The 27,976-nt window shown below is 48.5% G+C and overlaps 1 protein-coding gene across 1 annotated transcript; it reads right to left on the bottom strand.

Moving 5' to 3' along the window:
- Positions 1-63: 63 nt before the first annotated feature.
- On the bottom strand, positions 64-26,514 carry SFXN4 (sideroflexin 4). Its single transcript, XM_038758671.1, has 14 exons — positions 26,443-26,514; positions 23,724-23,789; positions 21,651-21,722; positions 19,770-19,796; positions 19,625-19,679; positions 15,691-15,716; positions 14,492-14,545; positions 14,346-14,402; positions 14,168-14,233; positions 10,284-10,374; positions 6,776-6,891; positions 4,231-4,316; positions 2,504-2,621; positions 64-1,093 (listed from the first exon to the last, which is right to left on the bottom strand). Exons 1-14 carry the CDS (start codon positions 26,479-26,481, stop codon positions 1,016-1,018), a joined length of 951 nt encoding a protein of 316 aa, XP_038614599.1. The 5' UTR covers positions 26,482-26,514; the 3' UTR covers positions 64-1,015.
- Between the last annotated feature and the right edge of the window lie 1,462 nt (positions 26,515-27,976).

Raw genomic sequence — 27,976 nt, 5'->3', positions numbered from 1 at the left:
AGTGACTTGCCCGGGGTCACAGAGCAGACGGGAGACAGAGCTGGGGTTAGAAGCCTTGTCCCGTTGACTCCCAGACTCGCGCTCCGTCTATCCGCGACGTCATGTTTCCGATACTACCGCCCCTCTCCATCTTCCAAACGTCTTTTCCCATCGCGCTTCTCGCCAAGGCTGTGTGTTTCACCCACGCACAGCACAATTATTCTGGATTGTCATCTTACAAGCGCGTAGTCACATACGTAGTCCATCGTTCCCCATCTTCCACATTAGAAGCCAGAAAAATCTGAAAACATAATTTATTCTTAGTGACTTAAATACAGTAGTCTTTCCAAAGTAGGTTCGAGCTCAGTAAGAGCTTCATCGTTCCCCATCTTCCAAATTAGAAGCCAGAAAAATCTGAAAACATAATTTATTCTTAGTGACTTAAATACAGTAGTCTTTCCAAAGTAGGTTCGGGCTCAGTAAGAGCTTCATCGTCCCCCATCTTCCAAATTAGAAGCCAGAAAAATTTGAAAACATAATTTATTCTTAGTGACTTAAATACAGTAGTCTTTCCGAAGTAGGTTCGAGCTCAGTAAGGGCTTCATCGTTCCCCATCTTCCAAATTAGAAGCCAGAAAAATTTGAAAACATAATTTATTCTTAGTGACTTAAATACAGTAGTCTTTCCAAAGTAGGTTCGAGCTCAGTAAGAGCTTCAACTGATGGTGGGAGTGCCAAGCTGGACCAACGATCATTCATTCATTCAGTCGTATTTATTGAGCGCTTACTGTGTGCAGAGCACTGTACTAAGCGCTTGGGAAGTACAGTCGAAAATGAGTTTGCCAAGAACATAGTAGCCTAAAGGAACTGCCATGCAAGCAGATAACCTTGAAGCTTACTTTCATCATTGTATCACTGCTATCCTAATTGGAAAAATCCCTAATGATTCCCACAGGCGCGTCGGCCTCAGACCTTAATCGGAAAACTGCGCCGATTTGTATTAAGATCAGAAGCCACCCGTAGGTTGAAGCTGTTCTCTAAAGTCCTCTATTATAAAAAAGTTCTGGTTCTTCGGTGGAGGCCTGAATTTCTTCTTCAAGGTCAACACGGTGTATCTGAAACAGATGGATTTTGAAGAATTTCGTAGTCAGTTTCATCCCCAATGCTTAGAACAGAGAATGACACATAGTAAGTGATTAACAAATACCATCATTATTTTCGCAGTCTAAAGCTCAGGTCATAATGTCCTTTATGGCAAGACAATTTTCTGTTCCGCAAATAATTAAATCCTGTTTGAAAATTTTTTTTATTAGTGGAAAAAAATCTTTAGAAGTGAGGGGTCTGGACTTTAAAATTCCCAAACTGTTGGCCTGTAAGATCATCAAAATCACCACCTGAGAGTCTCTGGAGACTTGTTGCAATCCAGTCATTTCACATCACTGCCTCAAACAGAAACTCTTGACCACTGGACTTGAAGGCACTCAGTCAATCAATCATATTTATTGAGCGCTTACTGTGTGCAGAGCACTGTACTAAGTGCTTGGGAAGTACAAGTTGGCATTTCCCTCTTTTGGATCCACGCTTCTCCCACGACACGTGTCTTTTTCCGCTTCTCAATCAATCAATCGTGTTTATTGGGCGCTTACAATGTGCAGAGCACCGTACTAAGCGTCTCTCGAGCCGTGCCACGTTCTCATTTTTCCAGCGGCCGACATCCTCCTCCTCCTCCCAATCTGACAGATCGCAGCGCTCCATCTTCAAAAACCTTTGAGCGCTCATCGCCAAGTTACGTTCCCTCACGTTGCCATTGGGTCCGCCTGCAATCTCCAGCTCCGTCAACTCTGTTGACTTGAACCCTCCCAAGCGCTCAGTACAGCGCTTGGCACACAGTAAGCGCTCAAAAAATAGAACCGATCGGCTGAATCGCGGCTTCTTCTCTAATGCTGCCTCTTCCGTCATCCCTGGCGGCACCGGCTGTGGCAGTGATGTCATAGGTAATTGATTAATTAAGGTATTAAGCCCTTACTATGGGGCCAGGCACTGTACGAAGCGCTGGGATAGATTCCAAAATCGGGTTGGATCCAATCCCTTGTCCCGCATGGGGCTCACACTCTCAACCGCCGTTTTGCCGACGAGGTAGCTGAGGTGCAGAGAAGCGAGGTGACTTGCCCAAGGTCACACAGCAGACAAGTGGCAGAGCGGGATTAGAACCCAGGACCTTTGACTCCCAGCCCTGTGCTCTATTTGCTACGCCGTGCTGCTTGTCTAATCATCTTCAATCGTATTTATTGAGCGCCTACTGCGTGCAGAGCACTGTACTAAGCGCTTGGGAAGTACAAGTTGGCAACATATAGAGACAGTCCCTACCCAACAGTGGGCTCACAGTCTAAAATGTTGCGTGGCACGTCGTGGGGAGGGAGATGTGGACATTTTGCAGCTTTTCTGAACACATGCTGCTCCCGGTTCGGCTCTTCTGCCCCCAAAGTTTCCCACCCCCTTGTTTTCGACCTTCGGAGAAGACTTACCCGCCCTGTTTGGGGAAACAGACTAAATGAAGTGGGCACCATCAGTCCCATTACGACGACAGTCAAATTTAGCTTCAGGATCACCAGAAACCGTGGATTTTGGAGCATAAAACTGGTCCTGTGGAGCAGATGGGTGAGAGAGATTGGGTTAAACGGGCTGGCCCCTCACCCTGGCCTCTGAAATGATAAAACCTCCCCCCGGGGCTGCCAGAGTCGCTCCTCTTGTCCCTCTCGCTGCAGCTGTATTTCCCAGTCCGGGTCCCCAGCCCGGGCTTGCCCGACTCAATCAATCAATCGTATTTATTGAGCGCTTACTGTGTGCACAGCACTGTACTAAGCGCTTGGGAAGTACAAGTTGGCAACATATAGAGACGGTCCCTACCCAACAGTGGGCTCACAGTCTAAAAGGGGGAGACGGAGAACAAAACCATACTAACAAAATAAAATAAATAGAATAGATATGTACAAGTAAAATAGAGTAATAAATATGTACAAACATATATCCATATATACAGGGGCTGTGGGGAAGGGAAGGAGGTAAGATGGGGGGGATGGAGAGGGGGACAAGGGGGAGAGGAAGGAAGGGGCTCTGGGAAGTCTGGGAAGGCCTCCTGGAGGAGGTGAGCTCTCAGTAGGGACTTGAGCCGAAGCCATTCTCAGGTGGGTTTGGATGCCCCTTGACCCGCCGTGGGGCACCCCCTGGCATTTGGTCAGTTTTGGGGGGAGTCCCAGAGCAGCGGCCGGAGGGCTAGGGACGTGAAGTGAGTGCAAGCCGGATCGGAGCGGGCCTGGAGGTCCCTGCCGTGGGAAGCTGCCGGCTGCTACTCACACCGGCCTGGGACACCACAGCTGACCATTCTAATAATAATAATAATGATGATGATGGCATTTGTTAAGCGCTTACTATGTGCAAAGCACTGTTCTAAAGCGCTGGCTAGGTTACAAGGTGATCAGGTTGTCCCACGGGGGGCTCACAGTCTTAATCCCCGTTTTACAGATGAGGGAACTGAGGCACAGAGATATATTTATTTTACTTGCACATATTTACTATTCTATTCGTTTTCTTTTGTTAATATGTTCTGTTTTGTTGTCTGTCTCCCCCTTCTAGACTGTGAGCCCGCTGTTGGGTAGGGACCGTCTCTAGATGTTGCCAACTTGGACTTCCCAAGCGCGCGGTACAGTGCTCTGCACACAGTAAGCGCTCAATAAATACGATTGAATGAAGTGACTTGCCCAAAGTCACACGGCTGACAGTTGGCGGAGCCGGGATTTGAACCCATGACCTCTGACTCCAAAGCCCGGGCTCCTTTCCACTGAGCCACGCTACTTCTCTGGTTCTGCCCCGACAGCGATAGGCCAGACGCTTCTTACCTGGGTGAGACTCCTACCTCCCAAGGAGACATTCATGCTGGGGCTTAGGGGACAGAGCCCAGAGTTTCGGCAGCCTTTTTAATCGTTCATTCATTCAATCGTATTTACTGAGCGCTTACCGTGTGCAGAGCACTGTACTAAGCGCTTGGGAAGTACAAGTTGGCAACATTTAGAGACGTTTATGGGATTCGTTAAGCTTTTACTACGTGCCAGGCGCTGGGTCGAATTGGCCCCGGTCCCTGTCCCACGTAGGGCCGAGGGAGTGGGTGGCTTTTCTGGAAATCAGTTTTATCATCGGGGAACAGCACGTTGAAAGAAACGGCTTTGTAGATGAAAAGTCGGGAAACGCCGCTTACCTTTTCAATAGAGAGGTCAGGGCGCTTGGGACGAGAGCCGACACCCCGAACAGCAACCCTCTGGATAGGGCTGTTTCTTTTACTGCCTGAACGAAGCATGGAGAAAGGACAGAAACACACCTAGATTTCAACAGTGAACTCAGAAAGCCGGTCTCATCTTTGTGACTTTAATAATAATGGCATTTATTAAGCGCTTACTATGTGCAGAGCACTGTTCTGAGCGCTGGGGAGGGTACAAGGTGATAAGGCTGTCCCCACGGGGGGCTCACAGTCTTCATCCCCATTTTACAGATGAGGAAACGGGGGCCCAGAGAAGTGAAGTGACTTTTCCAAAGTCACACAGCTGACAAGTGGCGGAGCCGGGATTTGAACCCGTGACCTCTGACTCCAGAGCCCGGGCTCTTTCCACTGAGCCACGCTGCTTCTCCAAGTAACTTTAGTTACTTTAGTAATAGTTTAGTTAGTAACTAGTTTAGTAACTTTAGTTACCCCCATCTAACCTAAATTAGATAAGCGCGATAATACCTATAAACTATACGCTAAAAGCTTATAATACCTTCTAATCTATCTTAGTCTATCTTATCTTACACCTATCTTAGCAATATCTTCTAAAAATAAAGGGCCTTGGGGGCGTGATGGTGTCCCAGTTTTCCCAAGACAAATTTTATTTTTGTTTAATGGTGTTTGTTAAGTATTTATTATGTGCCAGGCACTGAACTCAGCCCTGGGGAAAGGCGCAGTCCCATACAGCGCTCAAGGTTTTAACCCCCGTTTTACAGACGAGGGAACTGAGGCCCAGAGAAGTGAAGTGACTTGTCCAAGGTCACTCAGCAGGCAAGTGGCAGAGCCCGGATTGGAACCCGGGCCTGTGCTCTTTCTACTAGGCCAGGCTGGATTTGGATGGATTCATTATCTGATAAGGCCACGAGACTTTATGATAAGGAAAAGTTACGGTTAATAGGGACGTAAGAAGGCACATACATCCCTAACCACATGGGCTGATGTCAAGGAGAAAAAAACCGTCATTACATCGAGCCCGGGCTTTGGAGTCAGAGGTCATGGGTTCAAATCCCGGCTCTGCCAACTGTCGGCTGTGTGACTTTGGGCAAGTCACTTCACTTCTCTGGGCCTCAGTGACCTCATCTGGAAAATGGGGATTGAGACCGTGAGCCCCCCGTGGGACAACCTGATCACCTTGTAACCTCCCCAGCGCTTAGAACAGTGCTTTGCACATAGTAAGCGTGTCATAAATGCCATTATTATATTATTATTATCATTCCCTCAAGGGCTCCCGGATACCCCTAATGACACAATTTGGGGCAACAGACAGGAAGTCTCATTCACCTTGTAAACTCCTCATCACCTTGTAAACTCCCCAGCGCTTAGAACAGTGCTTTGCACATAGTAAGCGCTTAATAAATGCCATTATTATTATTATTATTATTATTATTATTGTTATTATTCACTGCTGCATATCCTCTTGTCCCCGTCAGAGAGGTCTTTTAGCTGAGGCCACAGCACGGCCATTTTTTAAAAAGTTCCCTTGGCTACAAAAAGTCAATTTAGACGACTTTGGTCACCTAGATTAGGGAATCTTCATTTTCGCCCTTTCTTTATTTTTTTTTAATGGTGTTTAAGCGCTTAATACGTGTCAGGCCCCGACACGAGAGGGCCGAAGCAGCGTGGCTCAGTGAAAAGAGCCCGGGCTTTGGAGTCAGAGGTCATGGGTTCAAATCCCGGCTCCGCCACTTGTCAGCTGTGTGACTTTGGGCAAGTCACTTCACTTCTCTGGGCCTCAGTTCCCTCATCTGTAAAATGGGGATGAAGACTGTGAACAACCTCATCACCTTGTAGGCTCCCCAGCTCTTAGAACAGTGCTTTGCACATAGTAAGTGCTTCATAAATGCTATCGTTATTATTATTATTACTAAGAGCTGGGGTAGAGCCGAGATAATCAGGTTGGACGCAGTCCGTGTCCCATCTACATGGAGCTAAAAGTCTTAACCCCCATGTTTCAAATGAGGTAACTGAGGCCCAGAGAAGTGACTGACTGGCCCGAGGTCACCCAGCAGATAGGAGGCGGGGCCGTGATTAGAACCCAGGTCCGGGGTCTATCCACTAGGCCAAGATGCTCCTCATGAAACAGCCTCCTTTCCCCTTCACTTAAGAGACAAGCGAACACGACCGAGCGGTGGAACTGGCCGGAGAAGCAGCGTGGCTCGGTGGAAAGAGCCCGGGCTTTGGAGTCGGAGGTCACGGGTTCAAATTCCGGCTCCCCCACTTGTCAGCTGTGGGACTTTGGGCAGGTCACTTCACTTCTCTGCGCCTCAGTGACCTCATCTGTAAAATGGGGGTGAAGACTGTGAGCCCCCCGTGGGACAACCTGGTTACCTTGTAACCTCCCCAGTGCTTACTAAGTGCAAGGCACATAGTAAGCGCTTAATAAATGCTATTATTATTATTATTATTATTATTATTATTATTATTATTATTAACCTCAGTGCATGGCACATAGAAAGCACTTAAGAAGTAGCACAGTTATTACCTTAGCTCCAGCTTGCCGGGACACGCCAATGACGCGGCCGTCGCTGTCCGTTACTTCGATGCCGTATTGGTACTCCGGGCTTCTGCAGACCACCACGTTGAACACACTGAAGAAAGCTATCGGGGTCCAAAAAGGGGACACCCCTTGTGAAAAACTGCCGCCCGGCCAACCGAAGAGACCGTGAGCCTGACCGGGCTAAAATTAAAGACAAAAACCCCACCACCTGCCCAGTTTTCCAAATCCAGTCCGTTCTGGAGAAGCCGCACGGGCTAGTGGCAAGATCCCGGGCTTCGGAGTGTGAGGACGTGGGTTCCAATCCCGGCTCTGCCCACTTGTCTGCTGTGTGACCTTGGGGAAGTCACTTCCCTGCTCGCTACCTCAGTTAGCTCACCTGCAAAATGGGGATTAAGACTGTGAGTCCCCTGTGAGGCGGGGACTGTGGCCACCTTGGATCTCCCCCAGCGCTTAAAACAGTGCTTGGCATATAGTGAGCGCTTCAGATACTGTGAGCGCACTGTTGGGCTCTATATGTTGCCAACTTGTACTTCCCAAGCGTTTAGTACACAGTAAGCGCTCAATACAATCGATTGATTGATTATCATCAGTTATTATCATTATTATTAGTCTCTAGTGGGGGTTGCTTTCTTGACCAAACCCGTGTTCAAGGAAAACTCAGGTAATAGCGCACGGACCGTGAAAACACCGATGTAATGGGGGAAACTAACAGTGATGCCTGTTCGTATTGATGCCTGTCTCCCCATCTCTAGCCTGTGAGCTCACGGTCACTCTTTATTGCTGCACTGTACTTTCCCGAGCGCTTAGTACAGTGTTCTGCACACAGTGAGCGCTTAATAAATCCGCCTGACTGTGGACAAATGTAAAAAAGCCCTTTGGTAAGCAAAATTCCTCAGGCCAGTCACCCCAAAAATAAAATCTGCTCCTTTGTGGAAACTGAACTCCTCCGGGCGCAGAAAGGTCACTGTTCTGTCAGCCTTTGTGAGAAGATTTCAGCAATATCACTGTTAAGGAAAGGCACTGAAAAGGGAAGTGAAATTCACCATTTGAAGTCCCTGTTTATTTTTTCGAATGGCATTTGTTAAGCACCTACTACGTGCCAGGCACTGTAGTAAGTGCTGGGGTAGATCCAAGGCAATCAGGTCGGACCCGGTCCATGTTCCACGTCTTTAATCCCCATTTTACAGATGAGGGAACCGAGGCCCAGAGGAGTTAACTGACTAGCCCAAGGTCACGCAGCAGTCACGTCTCAGCTTTCTTAAAGAAAAAGGACGGGACCGGAGGAACGCGTCCGACAGAATGAAAGCGTTCTCCCGCCCCAAAGCTGGGATGCGGAGGCCTGAGGGAGAGATGGCTACGGAACCTTACGTGATGAACCGGCAATTAAAAAAAAAAACAAATTGGCAAGAAAAAGGGCCAAAGGAGAGGGGGAAATGAAGACCATGGGGCTTAAGTGGCTACTTCTCGAGACGTCTCAGTTGACCAGTCTCCTTAGCTTTCATTAAGAGAGTATGAAGAAGCAGCTGCTAGGGTGCCGTTTTAATAATAATAATAATAATAATGATGGCATTTATTAAGCGCTTACTATGTGCACAGCACTGTTCTAAGCGCTGGGGAGGTTACAAGGTGATCAGGTTGTCCCGTGGGGGGCTCACGGTCTTCATCCCCATTTTCCAGATGAGGTAACTGAGGCCCAGCGAAGTGAAGTGACTTGCCCAAAGTCACCCAGCTGACAATTGGCGGAACCCATGCCCTCTGACTCCAAAGCCCGGGCTCTTTCCACTGAGCCACGCTGCTTCTCTGAGTTTTATCTCAGTTCTCCGAGTTCGTGAACCCAACGGCAGAACCGGGAAAGGGGCACCGAGTCGGTCGCAAGTTTCTTTAACTCGGACGTTAACGGAAGCGGGGAAAAGCCCACATCAGAGTCTCCGAACGGAAAGGGGGATGCGCCACGGACCACCCGTACAACTGAACGGTTCACGACAACCGGTATCTTTCCTGATGCATCTGGGGCCTGGCCCCTCTCCCGCTTTGAATTTTTCGACTGTGAGCCCTCTTTAAGGACAGGGACAGTGTTCTCATTCCCATCTGTCCGTTTTTTCCCAGCACTGAGTCCAGTGCTCTGCATTTAAAAAGTGCTTAATCAATAGTCCCCCTCCTACTATAGCGGGCCACAAAGTCCCGTCCTCCGACCGGACTCGGGAAACACATCAGGAACCATAGTTGGACTCGACTGGGATTTAAGCACACAGAACTGTGATTTGCTCGTACAGATCTAGTGGGGAGTCGGTCAGTCATATTTACTGAACTCCTTCTGTGTGCCGAGCACTGTACTAAGCGCTTGGGAGTCAGAGGTCTTGGGTTCAAATCCCGGCTCCGCCAACTGTCAAGCGCTTAGTACAGTGCTCTGCACACAGAAAGCGCTCAATAAATACGATTGATGATGAACTGTCAGCTGTGTGACTTTGGAAAAGTCACTTAACTTCTCTGGGCCTCAGTTACCTCATCTGGAAAATGGGGATTAAAACTGTGAGCCCCGCCACGGGACAACCTGATCACCTTGTAACCTCCCCAGCGCTTAGAACGGTGCATCGCACATAGTAAGCGCTTAAATACCGTCATTATTATTACAGTGTAACGGAGACATTTCCTGTCCGCCGTGAGCTTACAATTTCCCGTCCACGACGAGGCAAGGATGAGGTTTCTTCCCTCCTGAGTCGCAGTGCAGGAGGGGAGCGGATAACGCAACAACAGTCACACAACTGACAGTCCACAAGTTGTGTGTCCTCCGGAGAGAGAAAAAACAAATCCCCGATCCTTATTTCCACTTCCCAGCGACTGCCCGCCGTGAGCTTACAATTTCCCGTCCGCGACGGGGCAAGGATGTCCTCCGGAGAGAGAAAAAACAAATCCCCGATCCTTATTTCCACTTCCCAGCGACTGCCCGCCGTGAGCTTACAATTTTCCGTCTGCGACAGGGCAAGGATGAGCTGTCCTCCCTCCTGAGTCGCGGTGCAGGAGCGGATAACGCAAAAACAGACACACAACTGACAGTCCACAAGTTGTGTGTCCTCCGGAGAGAGAGAAAACAAATCCCCGATCCTATTTCCAGTTCCCAGCGACTGCCCGCCATGAGCTTACAATTTCCCATCCGCGACGGGGCAAGGATGAGCTGTCCTCCCTCCTGAGTCGCGGTGCAGGAGTGGATAACGCAACAACAGTCACACAACTGACAGCCCACAAGTTGTGTGTCCTCCGGAGAGAGAAAAAACAAATCCCTGATCCTTATTTCCAGTTCCCAGCGACTGTCCGCCGTGAGCTTACAATTTCCCGTCCGCGACGGGGCAAGGATGAGCTGTCCTCCCTCCTGAGTCGCGGTGCAGGAGCGGATAACGCAACAACAGTCACACAACTGACAGCCCACAAGTTGTGTGTCCTCCGGAGAGAGAAAAAACAAATCCCCGATCCCTATTTCCAGTTCCCAGCGACTTACCCAGGAGGGGAATGGGCAGGACCTTTGTAATGACCATTTGCAGAGTAGGTCCATTCAGCGCATAGCGAGTCATCATGAGTCGAGGGCAAATCTAGGAAATAGGAGAGGGTGATATGTGGTTCACTCACTCATTCAATTGGATTTACTGAGCGCCGACTGTGTGCAGAGCGCTGTGCTAAGCACTTGGGAGAGGACAAGAAGAAACAGCCCCATCCCTGCCCAAAAGAGCCCTTCCACAACGCCCCTTCCCCAACCACCATCACGGGGTTAAACTAGGTCCTAGAGGGACCAGAACGGTCAGATGGGAAAGCTGTATATATGTTTGTACGTATTTATTACTCTATTTTACTTGTACATATTTATTTTATTTTGTTAATCTGTTTGGTTTTGTTCTCTGTCTCCCCCTTCTAGACTGTGAGCCCACTGTTGGGTAGGGACCATCTCTATGTAATAATAATGGCATTTATTAAGCGCTTACTATGTGCAAAGCACTGTTCTAAGCGCTGGGGAGGTTACAAGGGGATCAGGTTGTCCCACGGGGGGCTCCCAGTCTTAATCCCCATGTTGCCAACTTGGACTTCCCAAGCGCTTAGTCCAGTGCTCTGCACACAGTAAGCGCTCAATAAATACGATTGATGGATTGATCGTAGCAAACAGCCGTTTTTCACCCTCCCGAGCGCTCAGTACCGCGCTTGGCACGGAGTAAGCGTTCAGCCAATTCCACTGACTGATCATTGGAGCGGGGAAGGGAAGCAGCTTGTGGCTAGAGCCCGCGCCTGGGAGCCAGAAGGTCCTGGGTTCTAATCCTGACTCCGCCACTTGTCCGCTGGCTGAGCTCGGGCAAGTCACTTCGGTGACCGCCTCTGTAAAACGGAGATTAAGACCGCGAGCCCCATGTGGGACAGGGACTGTCCGGCCTGATTAGCCTGACACGTAGCGCTTATTAACAAATATTAGGATTATTAGGCAGGCTGAGGCCGCTGGCTTACGGGACAGGCCCCGCCGGCTTCCTTGGCCCGAATAGTCTCCTCTTGGGTCGCTTCTGTTGCGGCCCTCCCCATTTCTCTGTGCCTCGGTTCCCTCATCTGTAAAAATGGGGATTAAGACCGTGAGCCCCCCGTGGGACAACCTGATCACTTTGTCACCTCCACATTCATTCACTCAGTCGTATTTATTGAGCGCTTACTGTGTGCAGAGCACTGTACTGAGCGCTTGGGAAGTACAATAGAAAATGAGTTTGCCAGGAACGTAGTGGAAGGGAGAGATCGGTGGTGCTCAGAACAGTCCTTTGCACAAAGGAAGCGCTTAATAAATGCCATTATTATTATTATTATTATTATTATTATTATCTTCCATTTATTGTTTCAGCTGTATTTATTAATCCTTCCATGGGGGCCCATCGCCATTATTATTATTATTATTATTACTAACTTCCATTTATTGTTTCAGCTATATTTATTAATCCTTCCATGGGGACCCATTGCCATTATTATTATTATTACTAACTTCCATTTATTGTTTCAGCTGTATTTATTAATCCTTCCATGGGGGCCCATCGCCATTATTATTATTATTATTATTACTAACTTCCATTTATTGTTTCAGCTATATTTATTAATCCTTCCATGGGGGCCCATCGCCATTATTATTATTATTATTACTAACTTCCATTTATTGTTTCAGCTATATTTATTAATCCTTCCATGGGGGCCCATCGCCATTATTATTATTATTATTATTACTAACTTCCATTTATTGTTTCAGCTGTATTTATTAATCCTTCCATGGGGGCCCATCGCCATTATTATTATTATTACTAACTTCCATTTATTGTTTCAGCTGTATTTATTAATCCTTCCATGGGGGCCCATCGCCATTATTATTATTATTATTATTACTACTAACTTCCATTTATTGTTTCAGCTGTATTTATTAATCCTTCCATGGGGGCCCATCACCATTATTATAATTATTATTATTATTATTATTATTACTAACTTCCATTGATTGTTTCAGCTATATTTATTAATCCTTCCATGGGGGCCCATTGCCATTATTATTACTAACTTCCATTTATTGTTTCAGCTGTATTTATTAATCCTTCCATGGGGGCCCATCGCCATTATTATTATTATTACTAACTTCCATTTATTGTTTCAGCTATATTTATTAATCCTTCCATGGGGGCCCATCGCCATTATTATTATTATTACTAATTTCCATTTATTGTTTCAGCTGTATTTATTAATCCTTGCATGGGGGCCCGTCGCCAGCTCTCCCCCTTTTCGACCCGCTGCGGGCCAGGGTCCGCGACGGATGGCCATCGTTCTACCTTTTCCCTTTCCCAGGTTCAGTGCAGTGCCCTGCGCGCGGTAAGACGTGAACGAACGCAGTCAAAAATAAATCACCTTCACCCAGGGTGCTCCGACTGAAAGTCTAACTTTGATACAGTCAGTTCGGTAGAAAGACCGGATAAAAGGAAGGTGGGAGAAACAGTGTGACCAGTCTGTTTATTAGAGCGTCGGATCAACTGTCGGGACTTGGGATCCTTATTCCCGAGTCTGATTTAGGCCACTTGACCTAAATCAGGTCTCCCGCACGTAATATGGAAACGGTGATATTGCCTCTCACAGGGCCCTGAAAATTCACTTTTATCATCATCATCAATCGTATTTATTGAGCGCTTACTATGTGCAGAGCACTGGACTAAGCGCTTGGGAAGTACAAATTGGCAACATATAGAGACAGTCCCTACCCGACAGTGGGCTCACAGTCGAAAAGGGGGAGACAGAGAACAGAACCAAACATACTAACAAAATAGAATAGATATGTACAAGTAAAATAAATAAACAGAGTAATAAATATGTACAAACATATATACAGGTGCTGTGGGGAAGGGAAGGAGGTAAGATGGGGGGGGGATGGAGATTGTTTTAGGGCCTCCAAATGGTCAAAGTGATAATAATAACTAAGGTATTCGTTAAATGCTTACGATGCGCGAGGCACTGTACTAAGCGCTGGGGTGGATACAAGCAAATCGGGATGGACGCAGTCCCTGTCCCGTGGGGCTCACGGTCTCAATCCCCATTTTGCCTGTTCTAAGGACTGTTCTAAGCGCTGGGGAGGTTACAAAGTGATCGGGTTGTCCCACGGGGGGCTCACGGTCTTAATCCCCGTTTTACAGATGAGGTAACCGAGGCACAGAGGAGGTAATTAAGGCACGGAGAAGTGAAGTGACTCGCCCTAGGCCACGCAGCAGCCAAGTGGCGGAGCGGGATTAGAACCCACGACCTTCCGACTCTCGGGCCCGTGCTCTTTCATTCAGTCGTATTTATTTCCACTGCACCGTCCTGCTTCTCCCTACCCCATGTTAGTATGATTACCGCTCATTAGGCAGAAAGTTGCGAGCACCAACGTCTTCTTTAGAGAAAACTGTGAGCCCATTGTTGGGTAGGGACCGTCTCTATATGATGCCAACTTGTACTTCCCAAGCGCTTAGTCCAGTGCTCTGCACACAGTAAGCGCTCAATAAATACGATCGAATGAATTGAGTGAATGAATAATTCCATTTCTTTTAAGAATCCCGGAGCTGCATCCCGTCAAATGTTTGCTCACGTTTCTACGGTTCTACATTTCCAATGAACATCACTTAAATGAGGGCATATTAAGCATAAAATGGGCGGAAATTAGTCAATTAAGTTTTCATTATTAGACCACGCTTCAGACCTAGAGGCTTTTTTCCCCCTCCGATTATAGTTACAAGACTGGAAGGCCAATTGGGCCCCTGGGGATAGGCATTCTACAAACGAGCCATTATATTCATTTATATGAACTAATCCATCCCGCTAATCAGAGGCCAACTGAACAGATCTGGAGATACCTACTCCAAAAAAAGTTGATGAAACAACCGTACTGGCTCCGAGAAGTTGTTGCATAAGCGCATACCTCTCCTAGGAAAAAAGCCAAAAAGAGACATTTAACAAACTCTGCATTTTTAGCGGTGAAGCGCGTGATGGCAGACTGCATCCCTCGCAGGCTAAATTGCCTTAAACGCTTACTCACATTGGTGGCATTTCCATTTATAATGCTGAACTGTGTCGTGTACAGGTGAAACAGGAACTGCAAAAAAAAATAAAATAATGCAAAACAGGATGTATTTTGTCGCGAATGAAAAGAATTCAACAACTGCGAGCGAAGAGAGCAGTTACCTGGGGGAAAAGAGCCGTCTTTATTCCTTTCTGGGGGAGCAGTGAGAGGTACAGCTTGCAAAGAGAAGGCAAAAACAGAGCAATGAACTTTCTGGAATTGGTACACCTGATTCCATTATAGGAGAAAGACAGCGTGGCATTGAAAACCCCAGTCCCCTATTTAAGGTTTATCAATCAAACCCCCAAACCCAAATTCCTGGTGCCCCATTTATAATAATGGGGCTATCGTCATCATCATCAGTGGTATTTACTGGTATTTGCTGGGTGCGCAACACTGTACTGAGCGCTTGGGAGACTACAACGGAGTTGGCAGACGTATTCCCTGCCCACGACGAGCTCATCATGTGGATTGTCCTGGATGGGAATCCACCAGATACCACGATGGACTTTTGTGGCTGTCCCAAGAAGTCATCGGTATTTAAAATCCTCGGCTACCGAGGAAATAATAGTACTGCCAGTAATGATAATAGTATTTGTTCAGCACTCCCTAGGTCACTACAGTTCTCGTTCTACCCGGGGCTCACAAAATTAGGAGGTTAAACAGGCGTTAAATCCCCATTTTACAGATTCATTCATTCATTCAATTGTATTTATTGAGCGCTTACTGTGTGCAGAGCACTGTACTAAGTGCTTGGGAAGTCCAAGTTGGCAACATAGAGAGACGGTCCCTACCCAACAGCGGGCTCACAATCTAGAAGATGAGGAAACTGGGGACCAGAGAAGTGCAGTGACTTACCCAAGGTTACACAGCCCCTCCTCCCCACCCCCCCAGCCTTACCTCCTTCCCCTCCCCACAGCACCTGTATATATGTATATATGTTTGTACGTATTTATTATTCTATTTATTTTATTTGTACGTATTTATTCTATTTATTTTATTTTGTTAATATGTTTTGTTTAGTTCTCTGTCTCCCCCTTCTAGACTGTGAGCCCGCTGTTGGGTAGGGACCGTCTCTATATGTTACCAACTTGTACTTCCCAGGCGCTCAGTACAGTGCTCTGCACACAGTAAGCGCTCAATAAATACGATTGAATGAATGAAAGTGGCAGAGTAGGGATTAGAACCCGGGTCTTTTGGCTCCCAGATTCGTGCTCACTGATCAAGACCAATAAATTCCGCTTCCCAGTGGGAACTTCGAAAGTCCACAGACCTACTTTTAAATCATTCGCTGAAATGCTGGCTCAGAGATGTTACTCACCAACGGCACGGTTGTAGGAAGGAAAGCTGATGGAAATGAAGACAGTCATTAGTGAATTATAACAGTCCTGCGGTAGGTGAAATGCAAAAAAAAAAAGGCAAATCAAGGTCTACTGAGGTCTGGCAAATACAGTCTTTCCCTGCCATAATCATCAATCGTATTTATTGAGCGCTTACTATGTGCAGAGCCATAATGATGATGATGATGATAGAATAATAATTGTGGACTGTGGACTTTTAGACTGTGAGTCCACTGTTGGATAGGGACTGTCTCTATATGTTGCCAACTTGTACTTCCCAAGCGCTTAGTACAGTGCTCTGCACACAGGAAGCGCTCAATAAATACGATTGATTGATTGATTGATTGATTGTGGTACGTATTTAGCACTTACTAGGGGCCAAGTAATAGAGACAGGTCCCATATGGGGCTCAGAGTCTAAGTAGGAGGGAGAATAGAAGCAGCGTGGCTCAGTGGAAAGAGCCCGGGCTTTGCAGTCAAATGTCATGGGTTCAAATCCCGGCTCCACCAATTGCCAGCTGTGTGACTTTGGGCAAGTCACTTAGCTTCTCTGTGCCTCAGTTCCCTCATCTGTAAAGTGTGGATTAAGACTGTGAGCCCCCCGTGGGACACCTGATCACCTTGTAACTTCCCCAGCCCTTAGAACAGTGCTTTGCACATAGTAAGCGCTTAATAAATACTATCATTATTATTATTATTATTAAGTATTGATAGAGCCTGGGCTTGTGAGTCAGAAGGTCATGGGTTCTAACCCCGGCTCCTTCACTTGTCTGCTGTGTGACCTCGGGCACTGGCTTCACTTCTCTCTGACCTCATCTGTAAAATGGGGATTGAGACCGTGAGCCCCGTGTGGGACAGGGACCGCGTCCAACATGATTTGCTTGTATCCACCCCAGCGCTTAGTACTGTAAGCGCTTAACAAATGCCACAATTATTATTATTATCACTACTGAATTGCCATTTTGCAGATGGGAAAACTGAAGCACAGAGAGGTTAAGCGACCAAGGTCACAAAGCAGGCCAGCGGTAGAACCGGCATTGGAACCCAGGTCCTTTGACTCCTGGGTTGGTGCTTTATAATCATAATAATAATGATGGCATTTATTAAGCGCGTACTATGTGCAAAGCACTGTTCTAAGCGCTGGGGAGGTTACAAGGTGATCAGGTTGTCCCACGGGGGGCTCACAGTCTTCACCCCCATTTTCCAGATGAGGGAACTGAGGCCCAGAGAAGTGACTGGCCCCAAGGGGCTGACAGTTAGCGGAGCCGGGATTTGAACCCATGACCTCTGACTCCAAAGCCTGGGCTCTTTCCACTGAGCCACGCTGCTTCCCCAGAAGGAGAGGAAAGCTGTGTCAGTGTTCACGGCTAATCACATTCTCTGCCTACAACGAGCTTATAGTCTAGAGGGGGAGAAAAACATTGATATAAATGGATGAATTACAGATATGTACGAGTGCCGTGGGTTGGACTGAATAAAGGGGGAAAATCCGAGTGCGAAGGTGACACAGAAGGGAGTCGGAGAAGAGGAAATGTGACTTAGGGAAGGCCTCTTGGAGATGTGTTTTTAATAAGCTTTTGAAGGTGGGGAGAGCGATCGTTTGCTGGATATGAAGAGGATGGGCGTTCAAGGTCCGAAGCGGGACGTGGGCGAGGGGTCGGCGGCCAGAAAGACGAGATCGGGGTCCAGTGAGTAGCAGAATGGCAAAATGTGTGCATTTGTGCTTGGAAATCAGCAAGGTAAAGTAGGAAGGGGCAGGGTGATGGAGTAGCTTAAAGCCAATGGTAAGGAGATTCTCTTTAATGTGGAAGAGGTGGGCAACCGCTGGAGGTTGCGAAGGACTGGGGAAACGTGGACCGAACGATTCCGTAGGAAAACGATCCGGGCAGCAGAGTGAAATATGGACTGGAGCTAGGAGGCAGGGAGGTCAGCAAGGAGGCTGAGATAGTAATCAAGGCGGGATAGGATACGTGCTTCGGTTAACGTGGTTGCGGTTTGGATGGATTAAGCGCTTGGTACGGTGCTCTTCACACAGTAAGCGCTCAATCAATCAATCAATCGTATTTATTGAGCGCTTACTGTGTGCACAGCACTGTTCTAAGCGCTTGGGAAGTCCAAGTTGGCAACATATACAGTCCCTACCCAACAGTGGGCTCACAGTCTAAAAGGGGGAGACAGAGAACAAAACCAAACGTACTACCAAAATCAATAAATCCGATTGAATGAATGGAGAGGAGAAGGCGGATTTTAGCGACGTTGTGAAGGTTGAACCGAAAGGATCAGGTCACAGATTGAATATCTGGGCTGTGAATGAGAGCGATGAGTCAAGGGTAATGCCCAGGTTTTTGAGACAGGGAGGATGGTGGTACTGTCTACAGCGAAGGGAAAGTCAGGGGGAGGACAGGAGGATAAGTTGTTCTGTTTTGGACATAAGTTTGAGGTTTCAGAGGGACATCCAAATAGAGATGTCCTGAAGGCGGGAGGAAATGTGAGGCCCCAGAGAAGGAGAGAGATCAGAGCTGGAGAAGTAGATTTGGGAATCATCTGCATAGAGATGGTAGTTGAAGCCTAGGGAGTGAATGAGTTCCCCGTGGGAGTGGGTGTAGATGGAAAATAGAAAGGGGCCCAGAACTGAACCTTAAAGGACTCCCACATTTAGGGAGAGGGAGGCAGAGCCCGTGAGAGAGACCGAGAATGCGGGGCCGGAGAGCTAGGAGAGGACCGTGGCAGTGAAGCCAAGGTTGGATAATGGTTCCAGGAGACGGGGGTGGTCCACAGTGTCGAAGGCAGCTGGGAGGTCGAGGACGATTAAGGATGGAGTAGACGCTGCTGGATTTGGCAAGAAGGAGATCATTCGTGCCCTTTGAGGGAACAATTTCTATAGAGCGGAGGGAGCGGGTCAAGGAGAGAATCGGAGGAGTCGAAGCGAAGACGGCCACCTGGCTGGTGACCTCATCTGTAAAATGGGGATTAAGACCGGGAGCCCCTTGTGGGACACGGACTGTGCCCAACCTGATTAGCCCGTATCGACTCCAGTGCTTAGTACAGTGCTCGGCACGTAGGCGCTTAACAAATGCCATTAAAAAAAAAAATCCCCCTTTTACAGATGAGGAAACCTAGGCGCAGAAAAGTGAAGCGACTTGTCTGAGCGTTTAATTCATACCATAACTAACTCAGCTACCAGTTCTCTTGCAGGCACTATGATCAGAACATATGATCATCAGTGGAATTTACTGAGCACCTAATGTGTGCAGAGCACTATACTAAGCGCTTAAGAGAGTACAGTACAATGGAGTCACTAGCTATGTTCCCTATCCATGATAGTGGGAGGGTCTCAGGCTGGGTAGCTCTTTTCCCTTCTGGATAGATGATAAGTTCAAAATCCAATGAACTGTTTTCCAAATCATCTCCCTAGGCTGGCCAACCTGTCCTACTCTGAAAGTTTAAGAAAATCCACATGCTTTACTCCTGGACCATCATAAATCATCCCTGGCTCCCAGCACGTGGGCAGGTGGCTATCCGCCAGACTAGATAATCTCCCCCAGTTAATTTAATGATTAATCATCATCATCATCTTGGAGAAATTCATTTAAAAATTCCAAAGAGAAACAGCTCTGCTCACCTCAAACTGCCCAAAACCTCCCCGCCGTCCAGGTATGGCAGCTATACCCTCCGCAGCCACAGCCGCTCTGCTTCCTCCCGTTCCCCAGCCAGATGAGATTTACTATCCTTGGAAGACTTACATAAATTTCCATAAACAATCCAGAATGCCCTCATCATCGCATCTGAGGCAAGTGGCAGAGCTGGAATTAGGATTTAGGTCCCCTGATGCCCAGGCCCGCGCTCTAACCATTAGGCTACGTTGCTTCTGATGATGGGTTGAAGCTCTGAGACAAAGCACGCGTTTAAAACTCACCAGCAGGTCTAAACAACACCGGAATCAGACGTCCCGAATCGGGGTGCACGGCCGACTTTCAGGGAAGAAAAGTAAAACGAGGGTCAGTCCCCTGGAGGAGACCGAGCCAGCGATGCTTTCGGCTGCAAAACTTGCTCACACTCACCAGACTCTGTTTCCAAGCTGCCCGGAGCTGACCAAATAAAAAAGAACATCATTAATGGGATAAAAAGGGAAGCTTCTGGAAAAAAAACGCACGTCCGGGCGGTATCGGTCTTCTTTTACTTCAGTCTCCGTAAGGAGCTAGCAATGAACTTAGAGGCCGTCTACCCCACCCCACCCTTTAGACTCGCAAACAAGGGGAAAATTTATGTTAACGGCCGAATGGAGTTAGAAAATGGAATTACAGGACTACGTCCTTGTAAGAAGTCCTTCAGAGATCAGGATTTTCAGCGTCTTACCCGAGCGGCAGTACCTGCAGAGCCATGAAACCTTGTATAAATCGGCTTGAGGGTTTGTAAGATGGGAGAGAACCCTCAGTTTGTTATAGGCAGGGAACGTGTCTGCTAATTCTGTTTTACTGTACTCTCTGAAGTGCTCAGTACAGTGCTCTGCACACAGTAAGTCTCATGTCCTCCCCCGGCCTGGAATGCCCTCCCTCCGCACATTTTATTTTGTTAACAGGTTTTGTTTTGTTGTCTGTCTCCCCCTTCTAGACTGTGAGCCCGCTGTTGGGTAGGGACCGTCTATATGGTGCCAACTTGTACTTCCCAAGCGCTTAGTACGGTGCTCTGCACACATTAAGTGCTCAATAAAGACGATTGAATGAATGAATGAGTAGTAAGCGCTCAATAAATACCACTGATTGGTAGCTACCGAAAAGCCAATACTGTTCAGGCCTGAGACAAACATCACCCCAAGATTCCACTTAAAAATACTGTCTAATATGTACATATCAATCAATCAATCGTATTTATTGAGCGCTTACTGTGTGCAGAGCACTGTACTAAGCGCTTGGCAAGTACAAGTTGGCAATCAGTCAATCGTATTTATTGAGCGCTTACTGTGTGCAGAGCACTGTACTAAGTGCTTGGGAAGTACAAGTTGGCAATCAATCAATCAATCGTATTTATTGAGCGCTTACCGTGTGCAGAGCACTGTACTAAGCGCTTGGGAAGTACAAGTTGGCAATCAATCAATCAATCGAATTTACTGAGCACTTACCGTGTGCAGAGCACTGTACTAAGCGCTTGGGAAGTACAAGGTGGCAACATATAGAGATGGTCCCTACCCAACAGTGGGCTCACAGTCTAGAAGGGGGAGACAGACAACAAAGCATATTAACAAAACAAAATAAATAGAATAGATATGTACAAGTAAAATAAATATCAATCAATCATTCAATCAATCGTAATTATTAAGCGCTTACTGTGTGCAGAGCACTGTACTAAGTGCTTGGGAAGTACAAGTTGGCAATGGCAATCAATCAATCAATCATATTTCTTGAGCGCTTACTGTGTGCAGAGCACTGTACTAAGTGCTTGGGAAGTGCAAGTTGGCCATCAATCAATTGTATTTATTGAGCGCTTACCGTGTGCAGAGCACTGTACCAAGCGCTTGGGAAGTCCAAGTTGGCAACATATAGAGACGGATATCGCTCAAGTAAAACTCTTCGACAATTTAGTTTAAGAGACGAGAACCCTGATTTTTCACATTAAGAGCCTGATTAGACTTTTTTAAAAAAAAAACCACTTTAGGAGTTGATCGCTAAACGAGAGAAACACACGTACTTTACTAAGCTTAGTCCGGCACAGCCGATCAGTCGACGGTATTTAGTGAGCGCTTCCTATGCGCGGAGCGCTGTACTAAGCGCTCGGGAGAGTCCAGTCCGCCAGAGTTGGCCGTCGCGCAGCCTATCCGGTCTAGAGGACTATATGCTGCCAATTGTACTTCCCAAGCGCTTAGTACAGTGCTCTGCACATAGTAAGCGCTCAATAAATACGATTGATGATGATGATAGAGGACTGTAAATCGAGTCGCCGATTACCTGTTGGTCGCCATCGCCGGGTTCAGCCTGTCCCTTCGTGGTCAACAACGATCTGGAGTTTTGAACGTCTTCCTAAAATCGGAAATGACAGCGTCTGCGATCATCTCCGTTCCTTCCCAGTCTTTGTAAAAACCCAAATAGACTTACAGTTCTCCAGGCCACTACACTACACGCCCCGTGTGAGTCCCTGCTCCTAAATAATAATAATGGCATTTATTAAGCGCTCACTACGTGCAAAGCACTGTTCTAAGCGCCGGGGAGGTTACAAGGTCCTAAATGTCTAGTTCGATTTCGAATCAGTCGTCTCCCACTACGACCCCCCCCCGCTCTTTCATTCTTTCGATCGTATTTATCGAGCGCTTTCTGTGTGCAGAACGCAGTACTAAGCGCTTGCGGGGAGTTGGCATTGCTTACGTGTCAGGCACCGTTCTAAGCGCCAGAGTAGATCCAAGCTAATTCATTCAATCAATCAATCAATCAGTCATATTTATTGAGCGCTTCCTGTGTGCAGAGCACTGTACTAAGCGCTTTGGAAGTACAAGTTGGCAACATTCAAGCTGGGGAGAGTACAATATGACAATATAACAGGCACGTTCCCTGCCCACGAGTTACAGGTTAGAGTATCAGCGGGCTTAAAGTGCGTAGTATTCGAGTACTGTTAAGGTACTCATCATCATCATCAATCGTATTTATTGAGCGCTTACTATGTGCAGAGCACTGGACTAAGCGCTCGGGAAGTACAAATTGGCAACATATAGAGACGGTCCCTACCCAACAGTGGGCTCACAGTCTAAAGGTACTCCTGCCTGTATCTGTCATTTTATTTATTTGTGCTGCCGTCCACGATCACACAGCGGACAAGCAGGGGAGCTGGGATTAGAACCCAGGTCTTCTGACTCCCTCTAGATTGGGAGCCCGTTTTTTTGTTTTTTAACGGCATTTATTAAGCGCTTGCTACGGGCAAAGCACTCTTCGAAGCGCCGGGGTAGATACAAGGTAATCAAGCTGTCCCACGTGGGGCTCACAGACTTAATCCCCATTTTCCAGACGAGGTCACTGAGGCGCGGAGAAGTGACTTGCCCAGAGGCACACAGCTGACAAGCGGCGGAGCCGGGATTTGAACCCATGACCTCTGACTCCAAAGCCCGGGCTCTTTCCACCGAGCCACGCTGCCGCTTCTGCTTCTCTTGCTGTGGGCAGGGCATGTGGCTGTTTATTGTTGTACTTTCTCAAGCGTTTAGTACAGTGTTATTGATTGATTGATTGATTGTTAGGTACACAGTAAGCGCATAATACGACCGAATGAATGAAATGAAGGACCATGGATGACCCACAAAATAGGGCAAATAGAGTGGGGAGATAATAATAATAATAATAATGTTGGTATTTGTTAAGCGCTTACTATGTGCAAAGCACTGTTCTAAGCGCTGGGGTAGATACAAGGTAATCAGGTTGTCCCACGAGGGGCTCACAGTCTTCATCCCCATTTTCCAGCTGAGGGAACTGAGGCCCAGAGAAGTGAAGTGACTCACCCAGCGTCACACAGCTGACAAGTGGTGGAGCCGGGATTTGAACCCACGACCTCTGACTCCAAAGCCCGGGCTCTTTCCACTGAGCCACGCTGCTTCCCCAAGGTTAGCCAAGAAAGCCTTGCCTGAGGGGATCTTCTTCTAGACTGTGAGCCCGTTATTGGGTAGGGACCGTCTCTATATGCACTTCTCAAGCGTTTAGTACAGTGCCCTGCACACAGTAAGCGCTCAATCAATATTCATTCATTCAATCGGAGTTACTGAGCGCTTACTGCTTGGAAAATACAATTCGGCCACAGGTAGAGACGATCCCTACCCCAAAAACGGGCTCACATTTAGTAGGACTTCTGTTGGTTTCAGGGACTGAACTGGGGATCCTTTACTCTCCGGTTTTCCAGAACAAAACGTGCACCCCCTCAGCCGTAGCGGGAAACCAGTACTTTGAGAAGAGTGCTTTGAGCGCTTAGTCCAGTGCTCTGCACGCAGTAAGCGCTCAATAAATACGACTGATTGATCTGAGGAGAGTAAATCCGTTGGTACTTACCTTTGAGAAGAGTAAATTCGTCGGTTCCAGTATTTCCGTCCAGTGGCGGAACCTTTGGGAAAATGTCTAAGAAAGAGCAGCAGAGAGAAAAATGTTTTCGGGAAACCCCAGGGCAGGCCGAAGAGCAGCGCTCAGTACAGCGCTCTGCACATAGTAAGCGCTCAATAAATACGATTGATGGTGAATGAGGGAGGCCCTTTGTCTGAACTCGACCCTGACCACTTGAGCGAGGAAACCACGAATGAACCACTCATGTCAGGCTTCGGAGGTGGGCGTTTGGGACCGGGGGGGACGAGGAATCAATCAATCAATCAATCGTATTTATTGAGCGCTTACTGTGTGCAGAGCACTGGACTAAGTGCTTGGGAAGTCCAAGTTGGCAACATATAGAGACAGTGCCTACCCAACGGTGGGCTCACAGTCTAGAAGACTGTGGAAGGGGAAGGGCAGCCAGTTGGCACCCAGAGACCCCCCAACCTCAGCCGGTGACAACCTCAGCAGACCCCAGGCAGACGATCCCAGGATTTACCCCTTCCTTCGGTCTTCCCAGCCCGGGACACAAAAGTCCCGGAGGCCGCGGGTCGCGTCCCTTACTCATTAGGGAAGCGGCATGGCCTAGTAGGGAGAGCCTGGGCTGGGAATCAGAAGGACCTGGGTTCTCCTCCCGGGCCCGCCACCTGTCTGCTGTGTGACCTTGGGCGAATCACTTGGCTTCTCTGTGCCTCAGTGACCTCGGGGATGAAGACAGTGAGCCCCATGGGGGACGTGGACTGTGTTCAACCAGGTTACCTTGGATAATAATAATAATAATAATTATGGCATTTGTTAAGCGCTTACTATCAATCGTATTTATTGAGCGCTTACTGTGTGCAGAGCACTGTACTAAGCGCTTGGGAAGTACAAGTTGGCAACATCTAGAGACGGTCCCTACCCAACAGTGGGCTCACAGTCTAAAAGGGGGAACAGTCTGAAAGGGGGACTATGTGCAGAGCACTGTTCCACGCGCTGGGGGGATACAAGGTGATCAGGTTGTCCCACGTGGGGCTCACTGTCTTAATCCCCATTTTACAGATGAGGGAACTGAGGCTCAGAGAAGTGAAGTGACTTGCCCAAGGTCACACAGCAGACATGTGACGGAGCCAGGATTTGAACTCATGACCTCTGACTCCAAAGCCCGGGCTCTTTCCACTGAACCACGCTGCTTCTCAACCACGCTGGGATCTACCCCAGCTCTTAGAACAGTTGTTGGGTGGGGACCGTCTCTATATGTTGCCGACTTATACTTCCCAAGTGCTTAGTACAGTGCTCTGCACACAGTAAGTGCTCAATAAATACGACATGGTGAGCGTTTAACAAATACCACAAAAAGGGAAATGTGTGAAAGAAAATGTCAAAGGCCCTACCCTCAAGGAGTTAACAAAGGTGAAAGATGCCAAGTCAATCAATCAATCAATCGTATTTATTGAGCGCTTACTGTGTGCAGAGCACTGGACTAAGCGCTTGGGAAGTCCAAGTTGGCAACATCTAGAGACGGTCCCGACCCAACAGTGGGCTCACAGTCTAGAAGGGGGAGACAGACAACAAAACCAAACATATTAACAAAATAAAATAAATAGAATAGATATGGACAAGTAAAATAAATAGAGTAATAAATATGTACAAACGTATATACATATATACAGGTGCTGTGGGGAAGGGAAGGAGATCAAATGGCGATGAAGACTGTGAGCCCCCCGTGGGACAACCTGATTGCCTTGTAGTTCCCCCAGCGCTTAGAACAGCACTTGGCACATAGTAAGCGCTTAACAAACACCATCGGCAAGTCACTTCACTTCTCTGGGCTGTGAGACTGTGAGCCCACTGTTGGGTAGGGACTGTCTCTATGTGATGCCAATTTGTACTTCCCAAGCGCTTAGTACAGTGCTCTGCACATAGTAAGCGCTCAATAAATACGATTGATTGATTGATTGATTGATTGATTGGGCCTCAGTTCCCTCATCTGTCAAATGGGGATGAAGACTGTGAGCCCCCCGTGGGACAACCTGATCGCCTTGTCTACCCCAGCGCTTAGAACAGCGCTTGGCACATAGTAAGCGCTTAACAAACACCATCGGCAAGTCACTTCACTTCTCTGGGCCTCAGTTCCCTCATCTGTCAAATGGGGACTGTGAGCCTCCCGTGGGCCAACCTGATAATAATAATAATAATAATGATGGCATTTATTAAGCGCTTACTATGTGCAAAGCACCGTTCTAAGCGCTGGGGGGGTTACAAGGTGATCAGGTTGGCCCACGTGGGGCTCACAGTCTTCATCCCCATTTTACAGATGAGGGCACTGAGGCCCAGAGAAGCGAAGTGACTCGCCCAAAGTCACCCGGCTGACAATCGGCGGGGGCGGGATTTGAACCCACGACCTCTGACCCCAAAGCCCGGGCTCTTTTCCACCGAGCCACGCTGCTTCTCTAGCGTGAACCTGATGGCCTTGTATCTCCCCCAGCGCTCAGAACAGCGCTTGGCACATAGTAAGCGCTTAACAAATACCAACATTATTATTATTATTCTCATTATTACTAAGGGAAACGACTGGCCCAAGGTCACCCAGCGGAGGGGGCGGGATTAGAACCCAAGACCGGGCTGTAGCCACGCTGTTCCTCCGCCCAGAGTAGGCGATTTAACCAAATACCGTTAAAGGAAAATAAAATAAAGACGGGGTCCATACTTGGCCTTCCCTGCTCCAGAAGTCCAGGTTGGGCTCCATGAGTGAGTGCGCATGCGCCGACCCGCAGCTGGCCCCGCCCCTCTAGGCCCCGCCCCCTCTCTCGGCCAATGGGCTGCGCCTCTCTCTCAGGCCACGCCCCCTACCCGCCCTCAACCAATGGGCTGCGCCTCCCTCAAGCCCCGCCCCCCAGCCAGTGGGCTGCACCTCCCATCGTGAAGCGGCGTGGCTCGGTGGAAAGAGCCCGGGCTTCGGAGTCGGAGGTCACGGGTTCAAATCCCGGCTCCGCCGCATGTCAGCTGTGTGACCTTGGGCAAGTCACTTCAATTCTCTGGGCCTCAGTTCCCTCATCTGGGAAATGGGGATAAAGACTGTGAGCCCCCCGTGGGACAACCTGATCACCTTGTAACCTCCCCAGCGCTTAGAACAGCGCTTTGCACATAGTAAGCGGTTAATAAAGGCCATCATTATTACCTCCCCCGGCCCCCGCTCTCAGCCAATGGGCTGCGCCTCCCGCAAGCCCCGCCCATTCCTCCTCCCCTCCGCGTCTTTGGCCCCGCCCCCGCTCTCAGCCAATGGGCTGCGCCCCATCAGGCCATGCCCACTCCTCCTCCCCCCACCCCCGCTCTCAGCCAATGGGCTGCGCCTCCCTCAGGCCCCGCCCCTCCCGCCCCCGAGCTCTCAGCCAATGGGCTGCTCCCCCATCGGGCCCCGCCCCCTCCTCCTCCCCCCGCCCCCGCTCTCAGCCAATGGGCTGCGCCTCCCTCAGGCCCCAGCCCCTCCCTCCCCCGAGCTCTCAGCCAATGGGCTGCGCCCCCATAGGGCCCCGCCCACTCCTCCTCCCCCCGCCCCCCGCCCAGCCAATGGGCTGCGCCTCCCTCAGGCCCCGCCCCTCCCTCCCCGAGCTCTCAGCCAATGGGCTGCGCCTCCCTCAGGCCCCGCCCCTCCCCCCCGAGCTCTCAGCCAATGGGCTGCCCCTCCCACAGGCCCCGCCCTCCGGGCCCGCCCTCATTCATCCATTCATCCATTCATCCACCCATTCATCAATCGATCCGTCCATCACTCGGTAAACCTGGCTTCTAATCCCGCCTCAGCTCTGGGACCCTGGGACACTCACTCACTCCACTTCTCTCTGGGCCTCACTTCATAATAATCAATCAATCAATCGTATTTATTGAGCACTTACTGTGGGCAGAGCACTGTACTAAGCGCTTGGGAAGTACAAGTTGGCAACATATAGAGACAGTCCCTACCCAACAGCGGGCTCACATGCTATTTGTTAATAATAATAATGGCATTTATGAAGCGCTTACTACGTGCAAAGCACAATTCTAAGGGTTGGGAGGTGATCAGGTTGTCCCACCTGGAGCTCACAGTCTTAATCCCCATTTTACAGATGAGGGAATTGAGGCCCAGAGAAATTAACTGACTTGCCCAAAGTCACTCAGCTGGCAATTGGCATAATCGGGATTTGAACCCATGACCTCTGACTCCAAAGCCCGGGCTCTTTTTACTGAGCCACACTGCTTCTTAAGCA

The sequence above is a fragment of the Tachyglossus aculeatus genome, chromosome 16, assembly GCF_015852505.1.
Source record: "Tachyglossus aculeatus isolate mTacAcu1 chromosome 16, mTacAcu1.pri, whole genome shotgun sequence".
NCBI classification, from domain to species: Eukaryota; Metazoa; Chordata; class Mammalia; order Monotremata; family Tachyglossidae; genus Tachyglossus; species Tachyglossus aculeatus.
Note: the sequence above shows the minus strand (reverse complement) of the source record. Positions and strands in the feature narration are given on the sequence as shown.